Genomic DNA, 20245 nt, shown 5'->3' with positions numbered 1-20245 from the left:
TCTGTGACATCCAGGCCATAAGCAGTGGTCATGGCATTCAGTTTTCTCTACCTCTGAGATGTTCCTTCCTACATAAATCCTACTTTTTGCCAGCTGAAGTGTCTTAGTCTGCTTTGTTGTTCCTTGCACAGAGACCCTTTCACATAAAGGATCATTTTGCAGACCCATTTTTGTGTTAGTGAGACCAGGGCAGTAGCTGATATTCAGGGTAAAGCAGCATTACCAGTCCATGTACTGTCATATATTCTGGTCACTTCCCTGATCCTTCACTGATAATTCCTGACATTCACTTTGATTACTGTTGCTGACTGACCTGACCTTTTGGTAGAACTGAATGTTAGAAACTAAAATCTCATTCCTGAATGCTAATATTGATCTCCAAGTCCAGCACTCCTTGTGCAAGATTGCCTTGGGTTTTTTCCTAATATATGTTGCTTTATATTAATCTGTGAGGAATTTCATCTGTCTTTTGATTGCCTAGACACCCAGTATGTGAGGCTTTTTCTGCTACTTTTTGCTATTGCTCCTCTTACTGCTGTTTAAAAATAATTAGTGTGATCAATGATCCTACCTCAGTTTTTTCCGCCCCCCACACATCCCAGGTCTACCCCGAGCTGGAGGCTCTCCAGCTCTGTTCACTCTTCCCAAAGAGATCATCTTTATCCAGGTGTTAGTGAATTTGTTTTTAAGGTAGACAAAAATAAGTCCTTCAAGTGATTTTTTTTTTTTTTTAATATTTGGCTGTTCTTTTGGTACCTTATCCTCCCATTTACATTGGTGCTTTTCAGCTTTCTATGTCCTTTTTCATGAAGCTTGTTTTAGCTCTCTCCTCAAAGAACTGTCAAACTTTATTATTTCTAGAAGCACTAGCACAAAGAACTGTGACCTTTGCTTTTATTATATTCCTTTGTAATAATACTCAAGTTCTGAACAATGTTCTCTAAATAGCTTTAGTTCTATTAGTTTTCAAAGAAGAGTAAAATATTTGATTTTCTATCTTAAATTTATTTTCTAATTTCAGCATATTGTGCTATATTCATGGCTAGATTTTGATGGGGAAGATATGACCCACCTAAAGTTTTATCAAATGCTTTGATTTTGAGATGACCTTTATTCCCTGTCCATGCTACTTGTGATCCACCATCAGGGACTCCTTTGACATCTCTCCAGGATTCTTGCATATCAATGAGCAGCTGAATGGGTTGTTATTAATGAAATCTATTTGAAATTCTAAAACTGGGTTGGTTTTGGTGTTTTTTTTTTTAATTTAATAATCCATCAAAAACCAAGGAAAGAAATGTTATAATTGCAGTGGAAATGTAGTGCGTACTGCATGCTCAGCTTTCTCATTTTTATTCGATTTGCTTGTGGGACTGGTTGTGATATAACAAGTGTTTTGGAGTCCTTGATGACCTCTGTCTGATCCCTGTACTTGTTTAACAGTGTATGGAATGAAAGAAAATGTAATAGTATAGATGTCATTAAATTGAAGAAAAAAAGACAAAAAATTGTCATGTGGCATCAATTTCTTAGCACTTTTGCCTCAGTACTTTTGGTAAAGCCAACTTTTGTACCAATTCTGAATTTTTTCAGCTTATAAGGAAATGGGGAATAGTAGGTAATTTTCTGTTATTATTCAGTTAATTATTTCTTACCAGTCATAGTGACAAGATGATCCAAACCAAGAGTAAAAATACAACCGCTTCAGTGGTTTATATTTCAAAGGGTTTCTTTGTCTATTAAATGAAGAATTGATGGTAGGAAGCAGATTGAATTTTGCTGGGTCATTCTGACCTTGCCCAATCTCAGTGCTGGGCCAAGAGGTGCCATGAGACTGAACCAGGTGAGCCAGTCGTGCTCCCAGGTGCCCAGCTTCATTAGATTGTGTTCCAGATATCAGCCAGAAATGCATCCTGCTGTGTTGCTTATGTTCAAATTCCACAAATCCTTTAGATTTTTTTAAGTGTAGGACCTGGCCTAACAGTGGAGTAGACTTGAAATAGGTTCTTGGCAAGAGCTGCCTTAAAGTAAAAGTGTAATTTTCATTTACTAGAAAGAACAAATTGCCCTGGTGCTTTGTTCTCTCCTGGTGAGGTGACTGAGACATCTTAAATAGAGTTTTGCCACCCCTGCAGTGTCTGAGGAGTCACATGTGCACAGCAGCAGCTGCTGTGACCTTCTTTATGTATAGTCCATCTTTGGGTGTTGTGGGGAATAAATCCTGCCCCGGGCAGGCAGCCAGACTCAGTTTGCACTTGGGTTGGATTCTGGTGGCTTTACTTCTCCATCCCTGGAGACAGAGCCATAGTTGGAAGATGTCACCTGAGATGTCACCTGAGCAAAGTGATTTGAGTCCTGTTTGGAATCCTGTGTTCCCTGTTTCTGGGAGTAAAGTGGGGAGTCAGCTAGAGCGCAGTGGATTTGTGCTGGAAGACCCAAATGTCTGCCAGTTCTGGCTTTGTGGAGGGTGCTGAGGATGGGGCTCGCTTTCAGTAGAATCACAGGATGGTTTGTGTTGGCCCTGTCATGGGCAGGGACACCTTCCACTATCCAAGGTTTCTCCAAGCCCCATCCAGCCTGGCCATGAACATTTCCAGGGTTCATAGCTTCACATCCATTTGGAAGTGAGATGAACCCCATGACCTCCTGCCACAGAGCTCTCCGTGGTCCCCTCTGCTGAGGAGGCTGCTTTCTGCAGCAGTGCACACTTGCACCACTGGGAGGGACAGAACTAGAGAGCACTTTAGCCAGAATGAGAGTGAGATGTTCATGTTGTTACCTCTGAGAACGTGAGAAATCTGCAGAGAATGCCCTCAAGATAAAAAATCTGCTTCTAAGACTGTTCACTCCCCAGCAAAACCAAAAGTCAAGCACTTGTATTTATTACCATCATTAAGCATCACTTCTCTTTCAGGTATCAGCAACGCAGAAGCCCGTCAGCCGGGGAAAGCCCCGAACTTCAGCGTGAACTGGACAGTGGGAGACGCTGGTCTGGAAGTCATTAATGCCACAACCGGCAAGGACGAGATGGGCCGCGCCTCGCGCCTCTGTAAGCACGCCTTCTACAGCCGCTGGATGCGCATCCATGCCAAGGTACGGCTCCAGGGGCCGCCCGCGCGCTCCTGCAGTCCAGTGAAACACCCAGATGTGCTTTCTCTACCCAGAAGCCACTTTCTCAGCCTCTTTTAAGCTGAGCCTTGTGTTACAGCCACAGAATTATTAAGGCTGCAAAATACCCTTAAGATGGTCAAGTCCAGCCATCACTGTAGCGCCACCACCATGTTCACGTTAAGCCATGTCCTCTAGCACCACATTGACACATTGTTTGAACGTTTCCAGGGATGGTGAACCCGCTACTTCCCTGGGCAGCCTGTTCCAATGCTTTACAACCCTTTCGGTGAAGTTTTTTTTCCTAATATCTAATCTAAACCTCCGCTGGTGCAACTTGAGGCCAGGTAGCTGCTGCTTCATGCAGTAATGGAAAAGAGCAATGTGTTTGTTAACTTTTTAATGTGATGCTGTCCAAAATGCGTATTCCTTAGTTTATAGCTGAGTAGACAAAGCATTCTGTCTCCTTTGAGCTTGCCTTTGCATTTTAATTTATTTGGAAGGATAATCACATTTTCACTGCTGAGGTTTCACTCTTTACTCTCAGAAATAAAGCTTCCAGGAAGTCTATTTGTGCCTTTTTGGCCTCAACATTTTGTTTGATAGATCCTTTCCTTATTTTAATATTAGCTGTCTAAATAACTCACTCTGGTACTGTTTGGCTTAATGGGGTCTTGTCTCTCTCCTTCTCTTGTCTCTCAACCCCACAGCTTTCCTCCAGCTTGCGCTCAAAGATCCTCAAGCCCAACCTGTACCACGACACCAAGCAAGGAGCCACAGAGTATCAAACTGCTAAAGAGTGTTTGTTTAAAGCATTCCTGAAGGCAGGACTTGGAGCCTGGGTGGAGAAGCCCATAGAACAGGATCAGTTTTCTCTCACAGTCTAATTCACAAACTGCACATCACTTGGGAAGGGGAGTTGTTCTGGAGATTCCTGGTGTCCAGCATTGCTTTCTGACATCTCTACAGCCGTCAAAACATCTTTCTGCTCTTTGGAGTTGGGTTTCCTCGGATTTTTGTTTTGAAACTTCACAGTAGCTGTTTCTGTTTTGCCTAAGTATTGAAACTCAATGATGATGCAACACATAATTGTATATTTTGTTATAGGAAAGTAATTTCTGGTGTATTTCTAGAAATACTTTTACTGTAGAGAACTTGCAGTAAGGCTGTCCTTACTGTGTACAATGACTCATTTTTTCTGGGTTAAAATAATTTCTTTTTTAATTCAATGTCATCAAGTGCATGAAGAAATTAATAGTTTCTCTAGGTTTTACACCACACTTTTAGGAAGTAGCTTAATTTTTAAAAAAGAAGATAGGTGACAAAGCTGATTCTACTCCTCTGTTAACTTGTTTTTCAACTGCAGATATTTTTAGTACATAGATCACAGAGGCGGAATGGAATCTGGACAGGACAGCTAGTTTTTTCCCAATTCCTTGCTCTTTAAAACCAGCTGCTGAAAATTTCATGTCTTTGATGTATGTATTTATTAGTCTGTGAGTCAGTTTTTAACATGCAGCTTTTTATTCTGTTTTTAAAAATACATTTACCTCCCATTTATACCCATTGTGAAGTCTTCATTTTTTTACCATTGTAAACTGGAAACAGCAAAATAATTATTTGTAAGTTAAGAAGTTTAATCTATAACATGCAGAAGCCTGTTTAGAAGTAGGTAATTTGTGTATCCCAGGAACTCATCCAAATACAATCTTAACTGTAACAGCAATGTAACAGCTTTAAAAAAATCTACTCATTTTAAGGGCACCAAGCCTGAGTTGCCAAAACCTATCACTTGTTGGGTATTGATTGCTCTCCTCTAGAAGCTCTTGTAACAGAGAAACCACTTCTTAAAACTTATTTCCTGTGAGTTATATCTGCTTTCAGCCAAATTGTTGTGTCTGAGATTCCCTTGCCTTTGGGCTTTACATGTGTGATGGGCATCGTGAACCTAATTAGGTAAGTTGCTCTCAAATGTGTGTCCATCTGTTTTGACTATTCCTTTAAAAAGTGTTTTTCCTGAAGGTGTGGACACTTCTGCTTTGTGCAAAAATGTAAGATGGAAGTGAGATACTGAGGTTTGATTCACTGCTGTGTAGAAGGAGCAGCTCAGGCCCAGCACTCCTGGGTCAGCAAGTCCTTGGGGTGTTGAAGACTTCGGTGTAAATCCACTTCTGGCCAGTCATGAATAATAAGGCATTTCTGCTCGAGTAGGAACCTGTTCTCAGCTTCAAAACCTGATCAGACCTGAAAATCACTTGTGCAGTAGTTGAAATCTGTGAGTTCATGTCTTGGGAGGAAGACACTGAGGTGCAAACAGTACATTTGGGGTGGTACTGTGGATAATAGCTAGCATTTCTCTGGGAAGACAAGAGAGTCTATGACCCAGAGGTCCCCTCAGGGAATTGATGCTTCTAGAGGTTACTGCCTTTTCCAGATGCTGGGGGAAGAAGCTGCAAGAGAAGGGCTGGGTTAATTCACCTTTGCGGTGTCTTCAGTCACCCTGTCAGATTCGCATCAAAGCTGAGAGCACTCCTATGGCCTCTGCAGGCCCAACAAGACTCTTGGAGTCATCATCCAACTGAGGTGCAGACTGACCTATTCCAAAACAGAAAGGAATTCAGTTGTATGTGGTCAGATTCTGCAAGCACTGGGACATCAGTCTTGGGATGGACCTTGTCTTGGTCACATTGCAGAAGTTCTGTTTAGGGCTGTAGCTGAGTGTGTGAACGAGTTTCTGTGGGGCTGGGGCAAAGGTGGTCACGCTGTGTGTGTTTCCTTGGAGTCATTATTGCTCCCAGGTGAAATACACATTTTTAAGGGACTCATTCAAAAGTTGGTGTCTCTGAATTTTTTTGAGGACTAGGAAAGTAGTAGCTCAAACTATTTTTTTAAATTAAGTCAAAAATATGTATAAAATATTTAAATAGTATTATAGACATAGTTTTGTAGCTGTTGGAATGAACTATTAACATTAAACTATAATGGAAATACGTTCCATGCCAAAATCTTTCGACGAAGGAGTTGTGTCAGGTTATTTGTGAGGAAGAGTTGGTAATTCTGGGATTTTAAAAAGAAGTTTTCCAGGGTTGTGTGCAATCCATATCTGTCTTCTGAGAGTCAGTAAAAACTGTTTGGCTTCCTTCAATCCCTTGTTCCTTTTTGTGCAGCTCATACGTGGAAGGAAGTAGGAAGAGTTCCCTGGAAATCGGTGTCACCTAGCAAGGAGGGATAGCCATGTATATCATCTCAAGTGACTGCAAAAAAGATCAGACAAGTCAGCCTCTGGCAGCTGCCAAATTTTGTAGGAGACCAGCTTTTGGAGGCTGGGGGCTCTGGAAAGCCTGGGCTGGGTAGGTGGAAGCAGGCCTGCACAGGGAAGTTGTACTGCTGCTCTGGGAGCTGCTTCTATTATTTTACTTTTTTTTTTTCCTTATATTTGATTGATGTTTATAGAATTATTTTGATTGAATATTTACATAATTATAATTTAGTATTTGTCTCAGGATCTTCAAAGGACTTAGAGTTACGACTTTAATGTTGATGAATACTTGAAATTGAATTTAAGGTGTTTTTTTTTCTCCAGATGGCAGTCTGGCTTGTAGTAAAGTTTTATAGGTTAGGTAAATAGATAATTTTAAATACAGATGTTTTAAATATATATGTTCTGCAAGATCATTTTAAGAAAATCTGGGCCTAAAGGTTAACACTTGAAATTTTGCTTATGGCTGTACTCAGGACCTGGAAATAACTGTAGATTATTATTGATTGTGTGAGTGTTGTTGTGTAGGAACTTGTTGCCAGTGGGGATGTCCAGCCGGCTCTGCCCCTGGAGCAGCTGGTGGTGGGAACAGTGACTTTGCTGTCTTAGGGATTTACAGCAGTGGGGTTTCTGTACAGAAGGCAATTCTCATTTTCTCCTTGTCTTGGAGAAATCTTTTTGTGGCTGATTACTGCACAGGAAGCTCTGGAGTAGAAGGTTTTTGTGTGCAGTTCATCTAAATCTAAGAGAACTAGCAGCTGTAAGGCTCAGGATCAGGGAACTGGTGTTGCATTTCATCAGTCCAGTTCTGGAGACAGGCTGGGAGAGCAATGTCTGTGTAGCACTCAGCGTGTGGGGATTGGGATGGGGCCGGGCTGTAGCACTCAGCGTGTGGGGATTGGGATGGGGCCGGGCTGTAGCACATGGCGTGTGGGGATTGGGATGGGGCCGGGCTGTGGCACACGGCGTGTGGGGATTGGGATGGGGCCGGGCTGTGGCACACGGCGTGTGGGGATTGGGATGGGGCCGGGCTGTGGCACATGGCGTGTGGGGATTGGGATGGGGCCGGGCTGTGGCACACGGCGTGTGGGGATTGGGATGGGGCCGGGCTGTGGCACACACCGTGTGGGGATTGGGATGGGGCTGCAGCCCAGCCTCATCCCCAGTGGGCACAGCTGTGAGAAGCAGGTGAGCAGCACTGACAGCAATGAGCCATGGAGTGCCCAGGGGCACTGAGCAACCACCAAAGGGCACAGAGGGCACACAGGGGCACTGCAGCAACAGGAGGGGTAGGAAAGGCTGGGCTGAAGGACAAGCAGGGCAGACCCTTGCAGCCTTCTGAAGTGACATGGTGTTACTCTGTGTGGGCAGGCACTTGAAGCCCCCTGAAGAGGCAGGGTGTTACTGTGTATGGGCTGAAGCTTTGTGAAATTGTGTGGTGATGGTCTGTGTATGGTGGCTGTCTCACCTGTGACATGTGCTGGGACGTGGCTGTTCACCAAAAGAGAAGGCTCTGGGGAGGCCTTAGAGCCCCTTCCAGTGCCTAGAAGGGCTCTAAGAGAGCTGGAGAGCACCTGGAGTGACAGAAAAGCCGTCATGGCTACAAACTAATGGAGGTTAGATTTTGACTGGATATTGGGAAGAATTTTTTCCCTGTGAGGCCCTGGCACAGGGTGCCCAGAGAAGCTGTGGCTGCTGCTCTGGGAGTGTTCAAGGCCAGGTTGGATGGGGCTTGGAGCAACCTAAGATAGTGAAAGATGTCTCTGTCCATGGTAGGGGGCTGGAACTGGATGAGCTTTAAGGTTCCTCCAAATCATTCAATGATTTTGTGATGTAGCCAAGGAAAACCCCAAAACTCACTGTGCTCTCAGTGCAAGTGTGCACAAGTTAAAGCTGTTGGTTCAGAGTGTTTGGGAGCATGAGGCAGAGCCTGTGTTACGGAGTAGTGCTGCCTTTGGAAACCAAGCTGCGGTTTTAAAAAAATTACCAGCTAGGAATTCAGAATGTGTTCTAAGAACTGCTTAGTCATGGTCACCACATAATTAAAATTTTGGGTTTTTTAGATATCAGTGGTTTTCAAAATAATTTTATTTCCGTTCCTTAAGTTAATGTTTGGAAGGCTCATGCTTGCAGAGAAGCTGCACTTTGAATTCTTTCCAATTTCATCATCATTAACTGTCCACTGTGAAAATTATCCCAAAGTTTACTGAAAAGGAAGGAGAGCTGCAATTCAGGTGTAGAGTCAGGAAAAAAAAAAAAAATCTGCTGGTATTTAAAACCTAAAACTCCGCAGAAATAAAACATATAAAATATAACTGTTCTGTCTCAGAATCACTGTGTGGTTTTTGTTGGGTTTCTTTATCAATTGATTTATTTATTTTCTAATACAAATTGTTTTCAGTTGAGCTTAAATTGTTTCCACCTTCACTTTGTGTGCTCCTGTTGGGAGAGGAGGTCATGGTTATCCTGGAGCTAGAGCTAGCAGAGGCACAGAGATTTTTGTGTGTACATCTGAGCTTTTTGAGGTTCATTTGGCTTGCTTTATGCAAACAACTGGAGTATTTGCAGCAATTTTGGGTTGATTTCCCATGGGAGAAGTTGTGTGGGTCTCTGGACAGGCAGGCTTGTTGTTTGGAGCTGCAGGATGGGGGGGTTTATCCCTAGGCTGGTATTTGTACCTAAAACACGGCTGGGGGGATGAACTCTGGCAGTTTTCCCTCAGTGCATCCACTGGCATTGTGTGCTTGAGCCCATATGGTGCTTCCAGTAAAACTGCTTTTTCCATAGTTTTAGTCTAGCTGGGAATGATGCAAACCAATCATCAGTGGGGCTGCAGGAACTGAGCTGGGGCTGGAATCCTGAAGCTGGCAGGGCTGTGGGGACCAGGGAAGGCACACGTTCCGTGTTGGATCATGTCAATGTACTGTGTTTTTCTGCACCTTTCAGCCAAAGGCCTGTCCCACTACCTGTTAGTGAATGGGCCATTAATTGCACCAACAGCATTTGTGTTTGCAGGAATGAGTTTTGTGGGTAGCTGTGTTTTGTTTTCTTCAGTCATTCCAGGAAAGAGGAATTGAGAGCCATGTTTGCAGCCAGCCTCAGATAGAACACTTTAAGTAGTATCTGTTCTCTGGAGGGGGAGACCCACAGTTGGTGTCACTGCTGTGTTTTTATGTTTTTAATACCTTCATCACTATCATATATCATCATATATACAATCAAATATCATTTTTGTTGCAGTTTGGCTGAGACGTCCTCAACAAGTTTAAGATCCAATGTGTGTGTGTGTGTGTGAATATGTATTTATACGTCCCTATGTATAATATTGCTGTATATTATTTGCATTAAGCAGTTACTCTTCCCCAGTCTCCCTGTGTGACAGTGCAAACACATCAGCTTTACCCACCTGATGTAAGGTTATTAAAGAACACTTTCAGATACTGTCCTTGACACTTTCTCCATTCATAACCCCAAATTTGAAGAGGAGACCTCATTATACCTCTGGTTTGTCACTTTCCTTCCAGCATTCTTGTCCTTCTCCCAGTGTCACCGCTGAAGCACAACCCCTTGGTCGATTATTTTAAGCAATGACTGTTTTGCATACTACCTTGCTTTGTTTAAGTAATGTTTGTACAGAGATTTCAAAATATAAAGAGCTATATAATTGCTAAGTTTCATTATTATTTTTTTCATATGAGTGTTGCTAGTGACAGCAAAACACTTAAGTGAAATGTCACAAAATACTGGGCATGTCCTCAAGGTGGTGGCTTTGGTTATGTCCTGAAGAGTTGGTAAGAGTATGGGAAAGGGGAGGGCAAGTGACAGGTCTGTGACTCCAGTGTAGACACATGGCCTGTGTCAGGGTCTGAGAAGGGCTGTGCCACCTCTGGTGTATTGTAAAACTGTCATTTTGCACTCAAATCCCAAGTGGGATCCCCAAAACCTGTAGGTGGTCACCATGGTTATCACCCCGGCACGTGTCTGCCATTGGGTTTGGATCCTGCCCGTGGTGGTAGCCCTGAGCTGCTGCTGTGGGAGCTGGTGAGCCCTGTGGGTGCCAGCACTGCCCCTGCCCAAGGAGGGGGGACCCAGCTCCCCAGTGGGACAGCAGGAGCCCAACACTCGATGGTCACCTCTAACCAGCGCCTGTCCCAACAAAGCAGAAAGGTCTGGTCCAAATGTGCTACCCTTGCATCCTGCTCAAAGGCTGCCTCTGGAGAAGCCTGGTCTCAGTTTTCAGTCAGAAATGCCCACTCAGATCCAGGGCTGCAGCACTGGCTGAGGAGGGGCAGGGAGCCATGGACACATGGCCCCCCTGGATCTGCTGCGCCAGCTTACCTTGTATAGAAGAAATACATCTTAAAAAAAGAGTCAGATCCAAGTTCTGCTCCGGAACTGCCCCACAGCCTGCTGCTTGTGGTAGCATGGATTGTAGCCTTCAGGCTGGTATTTGCTGAGCCCATCATCTGGCTTATCAGATCAATTTCTGACTGGGAGCAGGAGTAAGATGGGAGATCCCTGCATGGGTAGTGGACCTGTTTTGGCAAGACCCCTTGTAAGCTCTGATGGTGCTTATGAGTCCCTTCCAACTTGGAATATTCTATGGCCTTTCCTAGGAAGAACAGGGAAAGCAAGGAATGTTCTAAAGGAAGCTCTATCAGTGCGAAAGTGGTTTCTGGCTTGATGGGTTTAGGTTGGACTTGATGACTTCAGAGGTCTTTTCCAACCTGGTTGTGTCTGTGGTGCTGTCACCAAGCACTTGCACAATCACAGTTTGGAGGATGCTGGTTAAGGAGCACCACATCAAGAGGCAGCAGTGCCAAGAGCAGCTCCTGGCTGAGGCATGTTCCCAGCCTGTGGCACTGGGTGCTGCCCAGCCAGGTGACAGCCCCACCAGGGTTCATTGCACCACAGTCAGCTGTTGGTGCTTGCTAGAGGGCCCCAAAGGCAGCAAAGGGAGGCTGGTGGTGGCTGGGGCAGGAAGGGAAGGTGAAGCTCTTCCCCTGCAGGTAAAGCTGTGTTTATCCCATTTCACTTGGAAATCTGTAATTTGTAGTAAATGGAAAGGTTATGGGAGAGCTGAGCAGTGTATTATTGTAAACACTAGCCTGTGGGGGTACCAAGGTAAGTTTTAATGGATTTGTTTTTCACTCTCTATCACAACCTCATGGAAAAGTTGTGATTGTGGAAAAGTTAGGCTTTGAATTTCAGTTCAAGCCTTTGCAAATGGCCAGAATCACTGCAGTTTGCCCCTGCCACAGTAGTAACACAGAGGTGTGACTGCTCGTGCTGCTGCTGTTTTGGCTCTTCCCACTGCGAGATCAGCCCAGACATGAGTACTTCAGCTGCTGAAAATGTCAATTATCTCCCTCCCACAGCCTGTACTGAAGTGGGGTCTGTAAACCAGGAGATTTGCATGTCAGGCAAAATCCAGTATTTAGGACATGGCCATCTGCCTGAAGTGATGGCCCAGCCAGTGCTCACACTGGGTTGTTCAAACAAAGCTCTGTAGCAATAGTAAACAAGCAGCAATGAGTGCATGCTTTTGGAAAATAAACCAATATAGCCCCAGGCATGAGAGGCATCATCCCAAGTTTGGCAAGTGTGCAAACGTTTGAAGAAAACAAATAATTTTACTGCTGCAGCCATTGGGACTTCTGCCATGGGGGCAAAGAGCCTTTGGAGCAGTTTCTGTGAACCTCAGACCAGTAAGATGAGAAGCTGTGAGTTGAAGGAATCCAAGGGATGCAAATAAGAGCTAAATGCTTTGAAGTGGAGACTGTGCCTACAGGAATCAAACTGCAGTGTTGACCCATCACACTCTTTGAGAGCACAGCAGAGGGTGTTGCTCAGACATCTGTTGCTGCACGGGCACCTCTCAATTCACTGAGTTCTCTGCTCACATGTCTGCACAGCACGGAGCCTTCCTAGAACCCAGCAGGGTTGTACTCCTCTTTTTGCAGGACAAAAAAAGGGATATTAATCCCCCTCTTCTCAGTGCCTTAGGTAGATGGCTGGAAATAGTGAAATCTCTCATGAGCCACTGAGTGGTGAACCTCGAGAGGCATTCTCCTTGGTTGGCTGTGCTGACAGATTTTAAAGGTAACTGTGCTTTTTCCATGGCTGTATCCAGCACTGCAATGGAAATCACGGGAATCTTCTGGCAGCTGTCACTTCTGGATGTTTGTACTGCACAACAAAAGATGAACCATCCAGAAATGCAGATTTCAGCAGCAGCCCTGTGGTAACAGGGTTTGGCTTCTACAGCCCTTGGAGAAGGGGGAGCTTGGACTACTCAGCCAGGACTGTGGCAGGACAAATGGTGTTTGTATTACAAATCAGGCCCTGATGAGAGGGACCAATTTGAGTTTTATTTATGCCTCAACGTGTTCTGAATCCATTTTTGGCCACGGGATGAAAAATTACTGTAGGGGGTGTGATGAAAGCCCAGACATGTGCCATGTGTTAAGGAGGCAGAAAATAGAGGGGAGCACTGTTACAGGGAGGTTTCATCTGACAGCCAGCCAGGGCAGAGAAAGCTTCCACAATTTTCCCTTCTCTCTTTCCTATTCCCTCTTCTGCAGAGACCTTTATCAATGATAAATTCTCAGATACAGAGATTTCTCAGGTTCTCAGATACAACACTGCCCTGTTTGTGCTTTATTTTTGTCTGAGGAATATCAAAAAGAATCCTCTCTGATTCCTCATACAGCAGGACAGGACACCTGATGGAAAGATAATGATGATCTTGCCAGCCTCTGTTCCTTCACCATCTAAACAAAGCCACCCACTCCCTTGCAGGTGCAGAGTGAGAAACAGAAGGCCTTGATGCTGTGCAAGTGCTGCTCAGCAACAGTAAAACATTGCTCTCTTGTCAACACTGGTTTGGTCTCAAATCTGCAAAGCAACACTCTACCAGCTACTGTGAAAAAAATATAAACTCTTCTAGCCAAACTCAGTGTAACTTCCCCTTCCAAGTGTGTTCCAGTTCTTCTTGGTGAGGAACTTGTCCCCCATTTTGGACATACATCCAGAATTGCAGCATTTTTAAGAGCAGAATTCAGCATTTGTCCTTGCTAGATTTCACTTGGTTGGTAATTTGATGCACTAATCCATCAAGATCTCTCTACCCCCAGGGGAATTCATTGTTCCTTCTTATTTGTTATCATTGGGCCAACACTGAGCCTGGGGAGCACAGCCAGGGGTTTGCTGCCAGCTGAATTTTACCTGAATCTCCTGGAGCTGCTTCGAGTCTGTTCTATGATAGTCCCAGCTGGAAGCTGAAGTTACCTATAAAGGTAAGGATCCAGAGGTTTTCCTTAATAACCTATGGAATAATAATAATACAGTGGTGCTCTTTTGAATGATCCTGCCAACTTGTGAGACAAAAGTTATTTCCCTCCACTGATAAAGGTGAATCCTGCTGGGCACAACCAGGCCTGATGTGGTACAGATCCCCCCCCAAACCCACAAAATGTTCCGTTCTCAGAGCCAGATTGCCAAACTGTTTCCACTTGTTTCTGTTGCTGCCATTCTCTACAGCTGGGAGGATGGAAGAGAGCAGCAGCTCCCCCAGTAAAAAAAGGGCTTTTGTTGGGACTTTGTTGGTACACACAGAAAAATGACAGCCAATAATGATCCCAAAGCCCTGTGAAGCTGTGGAAGTTTCCTGGTAGTGTCTTTTCCTGAGCCCCAAGGAGGCAGAAAAATTCCCTAAAAGGAGAGTTTGGTCACAGATTGGGCCCTTTGTTCCCCAAAAAAGGCCAGTTTTTTTTCGTTTGTTTGGTTTGGTGGTGGTTTTTTTTGGTGGGTTTTTTTTTTGTTTTATTTTTTTTTAATTTAATGGGGATTGTTATTAATTACATGAATGTGCAGGGTCCATGTGTTGGCAAGTACACCTGTGAAAAATCTCTGGAGTGCCTGGAAGGTCTTTGAGCCAACCTTTTCCAGGATAGCTATTGGTGTCATGTAGAATTGCATTCAAAAATCCAGTTTTTAGTTTTTTTAACAGTGTACCTGCTGCTTTGCAGGAAGGAAGGATTCTCTTCTGCCTGTAGCTGGATGTGATTTACATTACAATCAAAGTTAAGGACTTCAGCTGGTGCTGGGAGCATACTCAGGAAAGGGAGTTCTGATTTTACTTACTTGGGTTCCTTGTAAGACTGCACATGACATTTTTCTAGTATTATGGCTTCAGTTTAAAATAAAACGTATGAGTTTGTATTTTCTGTTTCACAAGCATGTTCCTCAGGGATCCAATTCCCTTAGCATATAGATCTGCACAGGTTTTAATTTGAAAAAGGGTTTGTTCAATTGTTTCAATGGTAATTTCCCTACTGTTTAAGCTATTTTAGGGATAAAATCTTGCTGTTTATTTTTCCCCCCTTTCTTTTCCCCTTCAACCCCTCCTCAGTTCAGCTTTCTAGTAACTTTCGAAGTGAGTGATATTTATTTCAGTAATTCACTTCCACTGACTTCAAAGGGGGAACAGAATGACTCGTGTGTGCCTCTCATTTTAAAATGATGGGCTTTTACCTCCACCGTGTGGCAGCTCTTCAGAACTGACTTGAAGTGCTTTTGCACAGAAGTAGAAAAAAGAACAAAGATGAGTTTACTTAAATAGGTTAATTCAGCAGTATTTCAGACTTCTAAATATTGCTTCAATGAGGTTGTTCTTAAACTTCACTTAATATCTTACCAGCGTTCACTCATCTCCATTTTGAGATGGGTACATTGAATAAATGGTATTTCAGCAGAATACACCATAATTTAATTTTTTGGGCAGAAACAGAATTATCTATTTTCTGACAGTCTGTGTGCATGTGTAAAGATAAAACACTTGCATCTATTTCCTTTAATTCACAGATGAGCCTTCAAAAATGTGCTGCTTAACTATATTTAGGAACATTAGGCTGCTCAGCCATTAAGTGAGGGAAAACAAAATCAGATGGTCCACAAGCAATTTGGATTTGGGAGCTGGGTTATTGTATTTCAGATTGCAGGTGAGAAGGCTCAGGATTAAACATCTTAGAATAAAAGTTTTGTAAAATGCTTTTTGCCTTTATGAAGGAATGCTTTGATTCAGGTATGTTGTTGAGTAATGTCCATGAGTTGCTCTTCTACCAACAAAGTGATGTTTTCCACTTTTCCACAGGTAAAACTAGTGTTGAAATCAGGAGCATGGTTGAGAAACTCTAAATTCTGTTGTCCTGTATGTCAGCAGACATCTTGGTTTCTCAAGTTTTTTAGCTTTGTAAGTGGACTTTCAGCTTCAATAAAAAAATGATTACTGATGCATTCAAGTGCATTAAAGTGACCCCAAAATTCTGATCTCTGCAGATGATTTGTGGGTTTTGTTTGTTACAGTTCTCTGCCTGAAGCTGGAGTCTCTCTTCTGCTTAGAAACAGCAGGAAAGTGAGAAATTGTTCACAACAGCCTTTGTTTTATGGTTTCAATTGTTTATTGCATCAGATTTTGGTATAGTTTACTGCAGGATTCTGTTTATGAATGTATCATTCGTTGTAAGGATGAAATAATTTTTTAGTATGAAAAACTGAGAACTTTTCAATTTTTTTTTATTTTCTGTTGTGTATCTCAGCCACCTAATTTTTGGGTACTGGTAAGTTAAATGCTGTTGTTCTTTTGCCAAAACTCCTGTTTTCTCCTGGCAACTAAATGTATAGCTGGCTTGAAAGAATTCGAATTACAAAGTTGTCTGTAATGACAAAGAAAAGCACTGCAAAATCAATTTTTAAAGCTGTTTAGATATTTTAATATATTAATAACATATATTATTAATTCAACTAGAGTCAGTTTCCTCTCCTGCTCAAAAATGCTCATCAATCCAGACTGTAATAGAAGTCAATTCGTGCAAGAGCATCTTTCTAAAAATTAATCTTGTTCATGAACACGAGCATAATAAAGAATTTTAAATGTACTTTTAATTATGTTGTTATGGAGACAGCTAGCCTAACAGACACACAATGATTAACTGCAATAGGGGTGTTTTAGTACAGTGTGTATCAGTTATCACTGTTCCTTCAGTGTGTGACAAAGACCAGGTCAAGTACAACTAATCCAAAATGAAGAATAAAATCTGTAAGGCATCAGGAATAGCCTGAAAAAAATGAGTGTGAAACCTCCCAAAAATCACCAAACTACTGTAAAAGGCAAACAAGTGTTGGAAGCTGGTGTTCTGATATATCTGAGATGTGTTTGAAAAGTTTATGCCTTGGTTTAAAGAACAAAATGTCAGCTGAGGAAGGGGGAAGCCTCTCCCTCCAAACTATTGTAAGTCTGAAAATTATGGGCCTTCCAGGCAAAAATGAAAAAAAAATAATAGGAACAACAAGAGCTTTATTTAGGATATCTGTGTGTGTGTGTGTATATAACACAGAACAAACAACAACACAGTAACAGGAGTTTCCCACCTGCCAAGCACGATGTCTTTTCAAAGATGAAGAAATTCACTGAGAGACCTACCCCAAAACAGTTTAAAATTCCGACTTAAATTTAGCTTTGACATATAACAACAGGGCACTTGTCTCTGAACCTTGACACCTTGCAGGGGAAAAAGGAGGTTGCATAAATTTATTTGCTTTCAGCCTTATCACTGCATACGAAAGAAAGAGAAACACTAAAGAACACTTTCCCAGAATTCTTTTTTAGTGCAATTAAAGTAGCATGATCAAAACTGCCCTCCCTGTTTCTGCAAGAGCTGGCCTGAGGTGGAAGCTGATGGGATGTGGTTGGCAGAGCAGTGCTGTAAATACCTGTTTTTGTTTGGCATTCTGAGCCAGCTGTTCATTTGCTGGGGGAAGGAGTCTTTTCCAACACCCAGAAGTGCTTATGTGGCTCTGACCACCTGGAATTGCTGAATTTGAGTCCCAGCAGGATGGGCTGGGAGTGATGGTGCTGTAGTTTGTATGAGCTCTTTGGGCTGGAAAAAAAAGGAGCTGTGTGGGGATTTGATTCCACAATCTCTCTGTTAGATTCTGTTTGGTTTTTATGTTTCCTCTCAAAACCTTTTTATTAAAACCCCAAGGAACACTACCATGAAAGTTTACCAGCAGAAAACTGTTTTTCTTAAAAAAAATTAGGCCAACCCTGATGACAAAATGTATTTTTTTGCATATACAGACTTCAATTTTCATGTAGGGACTAATGATCGACCAGATCATTTTATATGAACTGCATCTGAGGAATGCATTGTTTTTGTTCTCTGATGTCACTAAAAGCCAAAAAAATCATTGTACTTCAACTATAAGTCTAATTGTTCTTTTCTGAAGCCTTATAGCATTTTATTTCATATTCTCTGGTTTTAATTTTCTCAAACTTTTGTCTCCTACAGTCAGTGAGAATCTTAAAATTGAAATCTCCAGCTATGCAATGATAGGACTAAAGTAGCTGGTGAGTTTGACAGTGTGTTAAATGAATTGTGGGTATATTTTATTGTTTTAATAATAGCCTCATAGAAACAAATGTACTAATTGCATCAAAGAAATTTCAGTAAAAGCAGGGTAAAGTTTTAAGCAGCTCAAACTTCACATTCACATCAATTTTTTCGGGGGTGGTGTGTAGGTTTTGTTGGTTTATTTGTTTTTTTGGGTTTGTGTTTGGGGATTTTTTGTTTTTTTTTTTCAGCATCCCAACACTGTAGACTTGATGGTGTAGACTTTCTCTGTGTCCAGTAATACAAGGGGAGTAAAAAACTTAGAAATTGTTGTGGCTTACTGCAGGAAATTAAGGAAAGCCCAGCAGGAAGAACCTCTTCTCAATAGAGAGAGATATCAATACCTGGAAATTCAGCTGATAAACCATTGAATGGTTTTAATACATTTTAATTGCCAAGATTCTAGGCAGGAAAAGGGTCACAGATCTTCACCATGCAGGGAGGAAAAGTGTGGGAACAGCAAATGTTATAAAAAGTGATGGCTGAGGAGGTTGAGGTCACCTTTAAAATCTGGGGTTTCAGAGTCTCACTCTTGCATGGGAAGGATCTTACTCTTGTAGGAGAATCTCTGTCTAGAACCTGGGTATCTCCTCCCTTATTTGCTGAAGATTGTCTTCAGTAGAAATACTCAAAATCGGAAAACTTAAACTTTCCAAATCCTTGTGGAGGACTTGACCTGAAGCACAGAAATATTTGTTCCAGCAGTGTGCTGTCACACTGGTTTTAGACTCCCACTCTTGTCACAGTGCCTTTGGTAAGCACTGCTCAGACACTTTGGGGGTAGGTACTGCCTTTCAGAGCTGAAAACCTGGAAATTGGGTGAGACTGATGGAAATTGGGATCTTCCTTTTACAGACATGGAAATGATTGAGCTGAAAGGTCAAGGGACTGGGCTCAGGGTGATGCCTCAGGTTTTAGCTTTTCTATTTTTCAGATTCTGTGCTGCTTTAGTGTGTGGGTCTGAGCTTCATATTAGAGGATGGTGAGCTCTCTTCACAGAGTAGGGAGACAAAACAATTCCTTTTCCAGCTGGGGACCAAGGACAAATGATCCAAATCTCGGGCCCAAGAGCATAAGCCATGTGGACTAAAGAGAGAAAACCAAGCAGGATGGGAGTACATGGGCTGGAGCTGTAACTGGACAATTAGTTCCAATATGCAAATGGAGCAGAACTTATAAAAGTGAGAGACCCCGTGACCGGTCGGGCATTTTGGGACCATTTTGGTTCAGCTTGGGTGTAGCCCTGGCTGGGCTCTTGTGCTGCCCAAGGTGGATCCATTGAGGCCTTTTAATAAATCCCTACTTTATTCTTTAACTCCATCCAGCCTCTGTTCTAGATCAGCCTTGGCAAGGCATCAAAGGTTACAGGGTGGATCTGGAGTTACACGTGTGGATCAGAGTCTGGTTTAGCACTGCAACAAAAACCATTCTTCCCTTCTTGCTCATGTCACTATAGAACAAGCTCATTTATTTTATTCGAAGAGAACATGGTGTTGGGCAGCTTCTGCTAGAAAACTGCGGGTAAGGCTGTGGTAGTGCACCTTTTCTTTTGGGGCACAGACACAGAGGTGGAGGAGCCTGCTCCCCTCCTTTGTGCTCCCTCTGATTTTGCAAACAGGACCCAAGTGTGTTGAGAGGGGTGGAAATAATGTTTTACCTTGTCATCTTCAAATGAGACAGCACCTGTAATCAGCTCAAAGCCAAGAGCTGTACACAAGTGCTGTCACTCCAGTGCAGCTGGGTTTGTGTCGTAACAGCAAAGAGGAGAACAGAAATAGCACAGAGGAGAACAGAAATAGCAAAGAAGGGGCTGGTGTGTTATGGGGCAGCAGCAAGTATTACATACATGAAGGCTCAAATGCCAGGCTCCTGCAGAAGCAATAGAGATCTCTCGGTAAAAGAGAACAAAGAAATATCATATTACACAAAGGAGAGAGGGTGAAATCCTCCTGTATCTGAAGTGTCAATGCACACTGCAGCACTTGATATTTTTTTTTTTTTCCCCTAAGTGAGGGGAAAAAAATCTGGTTTTTTTCCCTCTCAACAGAGCTCCTGTCAGATTGAGACTTAAATGCTCAGCTACCCATCAGAAACCAGACCTATCCTAATATATGCCTGAAAGATTTATTTTTTATTAAAAAAACCCCCAACTTTGGTAGGAATGTTTTGGTGGATTGTGATTTTGGTGACAAATAGCAGTAAAGGACCATAAGCTTAAAATTTGTATCTTGGTGGAAGGAGTATGACCTGTAGAAAATCCAATGTGTATTTCTGCCACCAAAGTCTTTGTAGGGCTTGGCCTCTGGAGGGGCCACATAGCTTTGAAAATTGGCAGAGGTGCTTGCAAAAAAACCCAAGGAGCTCCTGACCTGGCATTTTGAAGCAATTCAAGAGGCTGTCCCGGGTATTGATCCAAATGGGTTTG

General features: G+C 42.8%; 1 protein-coding gene across 2 annotated transcripts in view; it reads left to right on the top strand.

Annotated features, from left to right (window-relative positions):
- Positions 1–4668, top strand: part of ADARB1 (adenosine deaminase RNA specific B1) — a 58930-nt gene extending 54262 nt beyond the window's left edge. For both annotated transcript variants that reach the window (XM_030277910.4, XM_072931622.1), the window contains exons 10-11: positions 2915–3093; positions 3819–4668. In XM_030277910.4, coding sequence (XP_030133770.3) covers positions 2915–3093; positions 3819–3995 — 356 coding nt within the window. In that variant the 3' untranslated portion in view covers positions 3996–4668. The remainder of the gene's footprint in view (positions 1–2914; positions 3094–3818) is intronic.
- Positions 4669–20245: the final 15577 nt, after the last annotated feature.

The sequence above is a fragment of the Taeniopygia guttata genome, chromosome 7, assembly GCF_048771995.1.
Source record: "Taeniopygia guttata chromosome 7, bTaeGut7.mat, whole genome shotgun sequence".
Taxonomy (NCBI): Eukaryota; Metazoa; Chordata; class Aves; order Passeriformes; family Estrildidae; genus Taeniopygia; species Taeniopygia guttata.
Note: the sequence above shows the minus strand (reverse complement) of the source record. Positions and strands in the feature narration are given on the sequence as shown.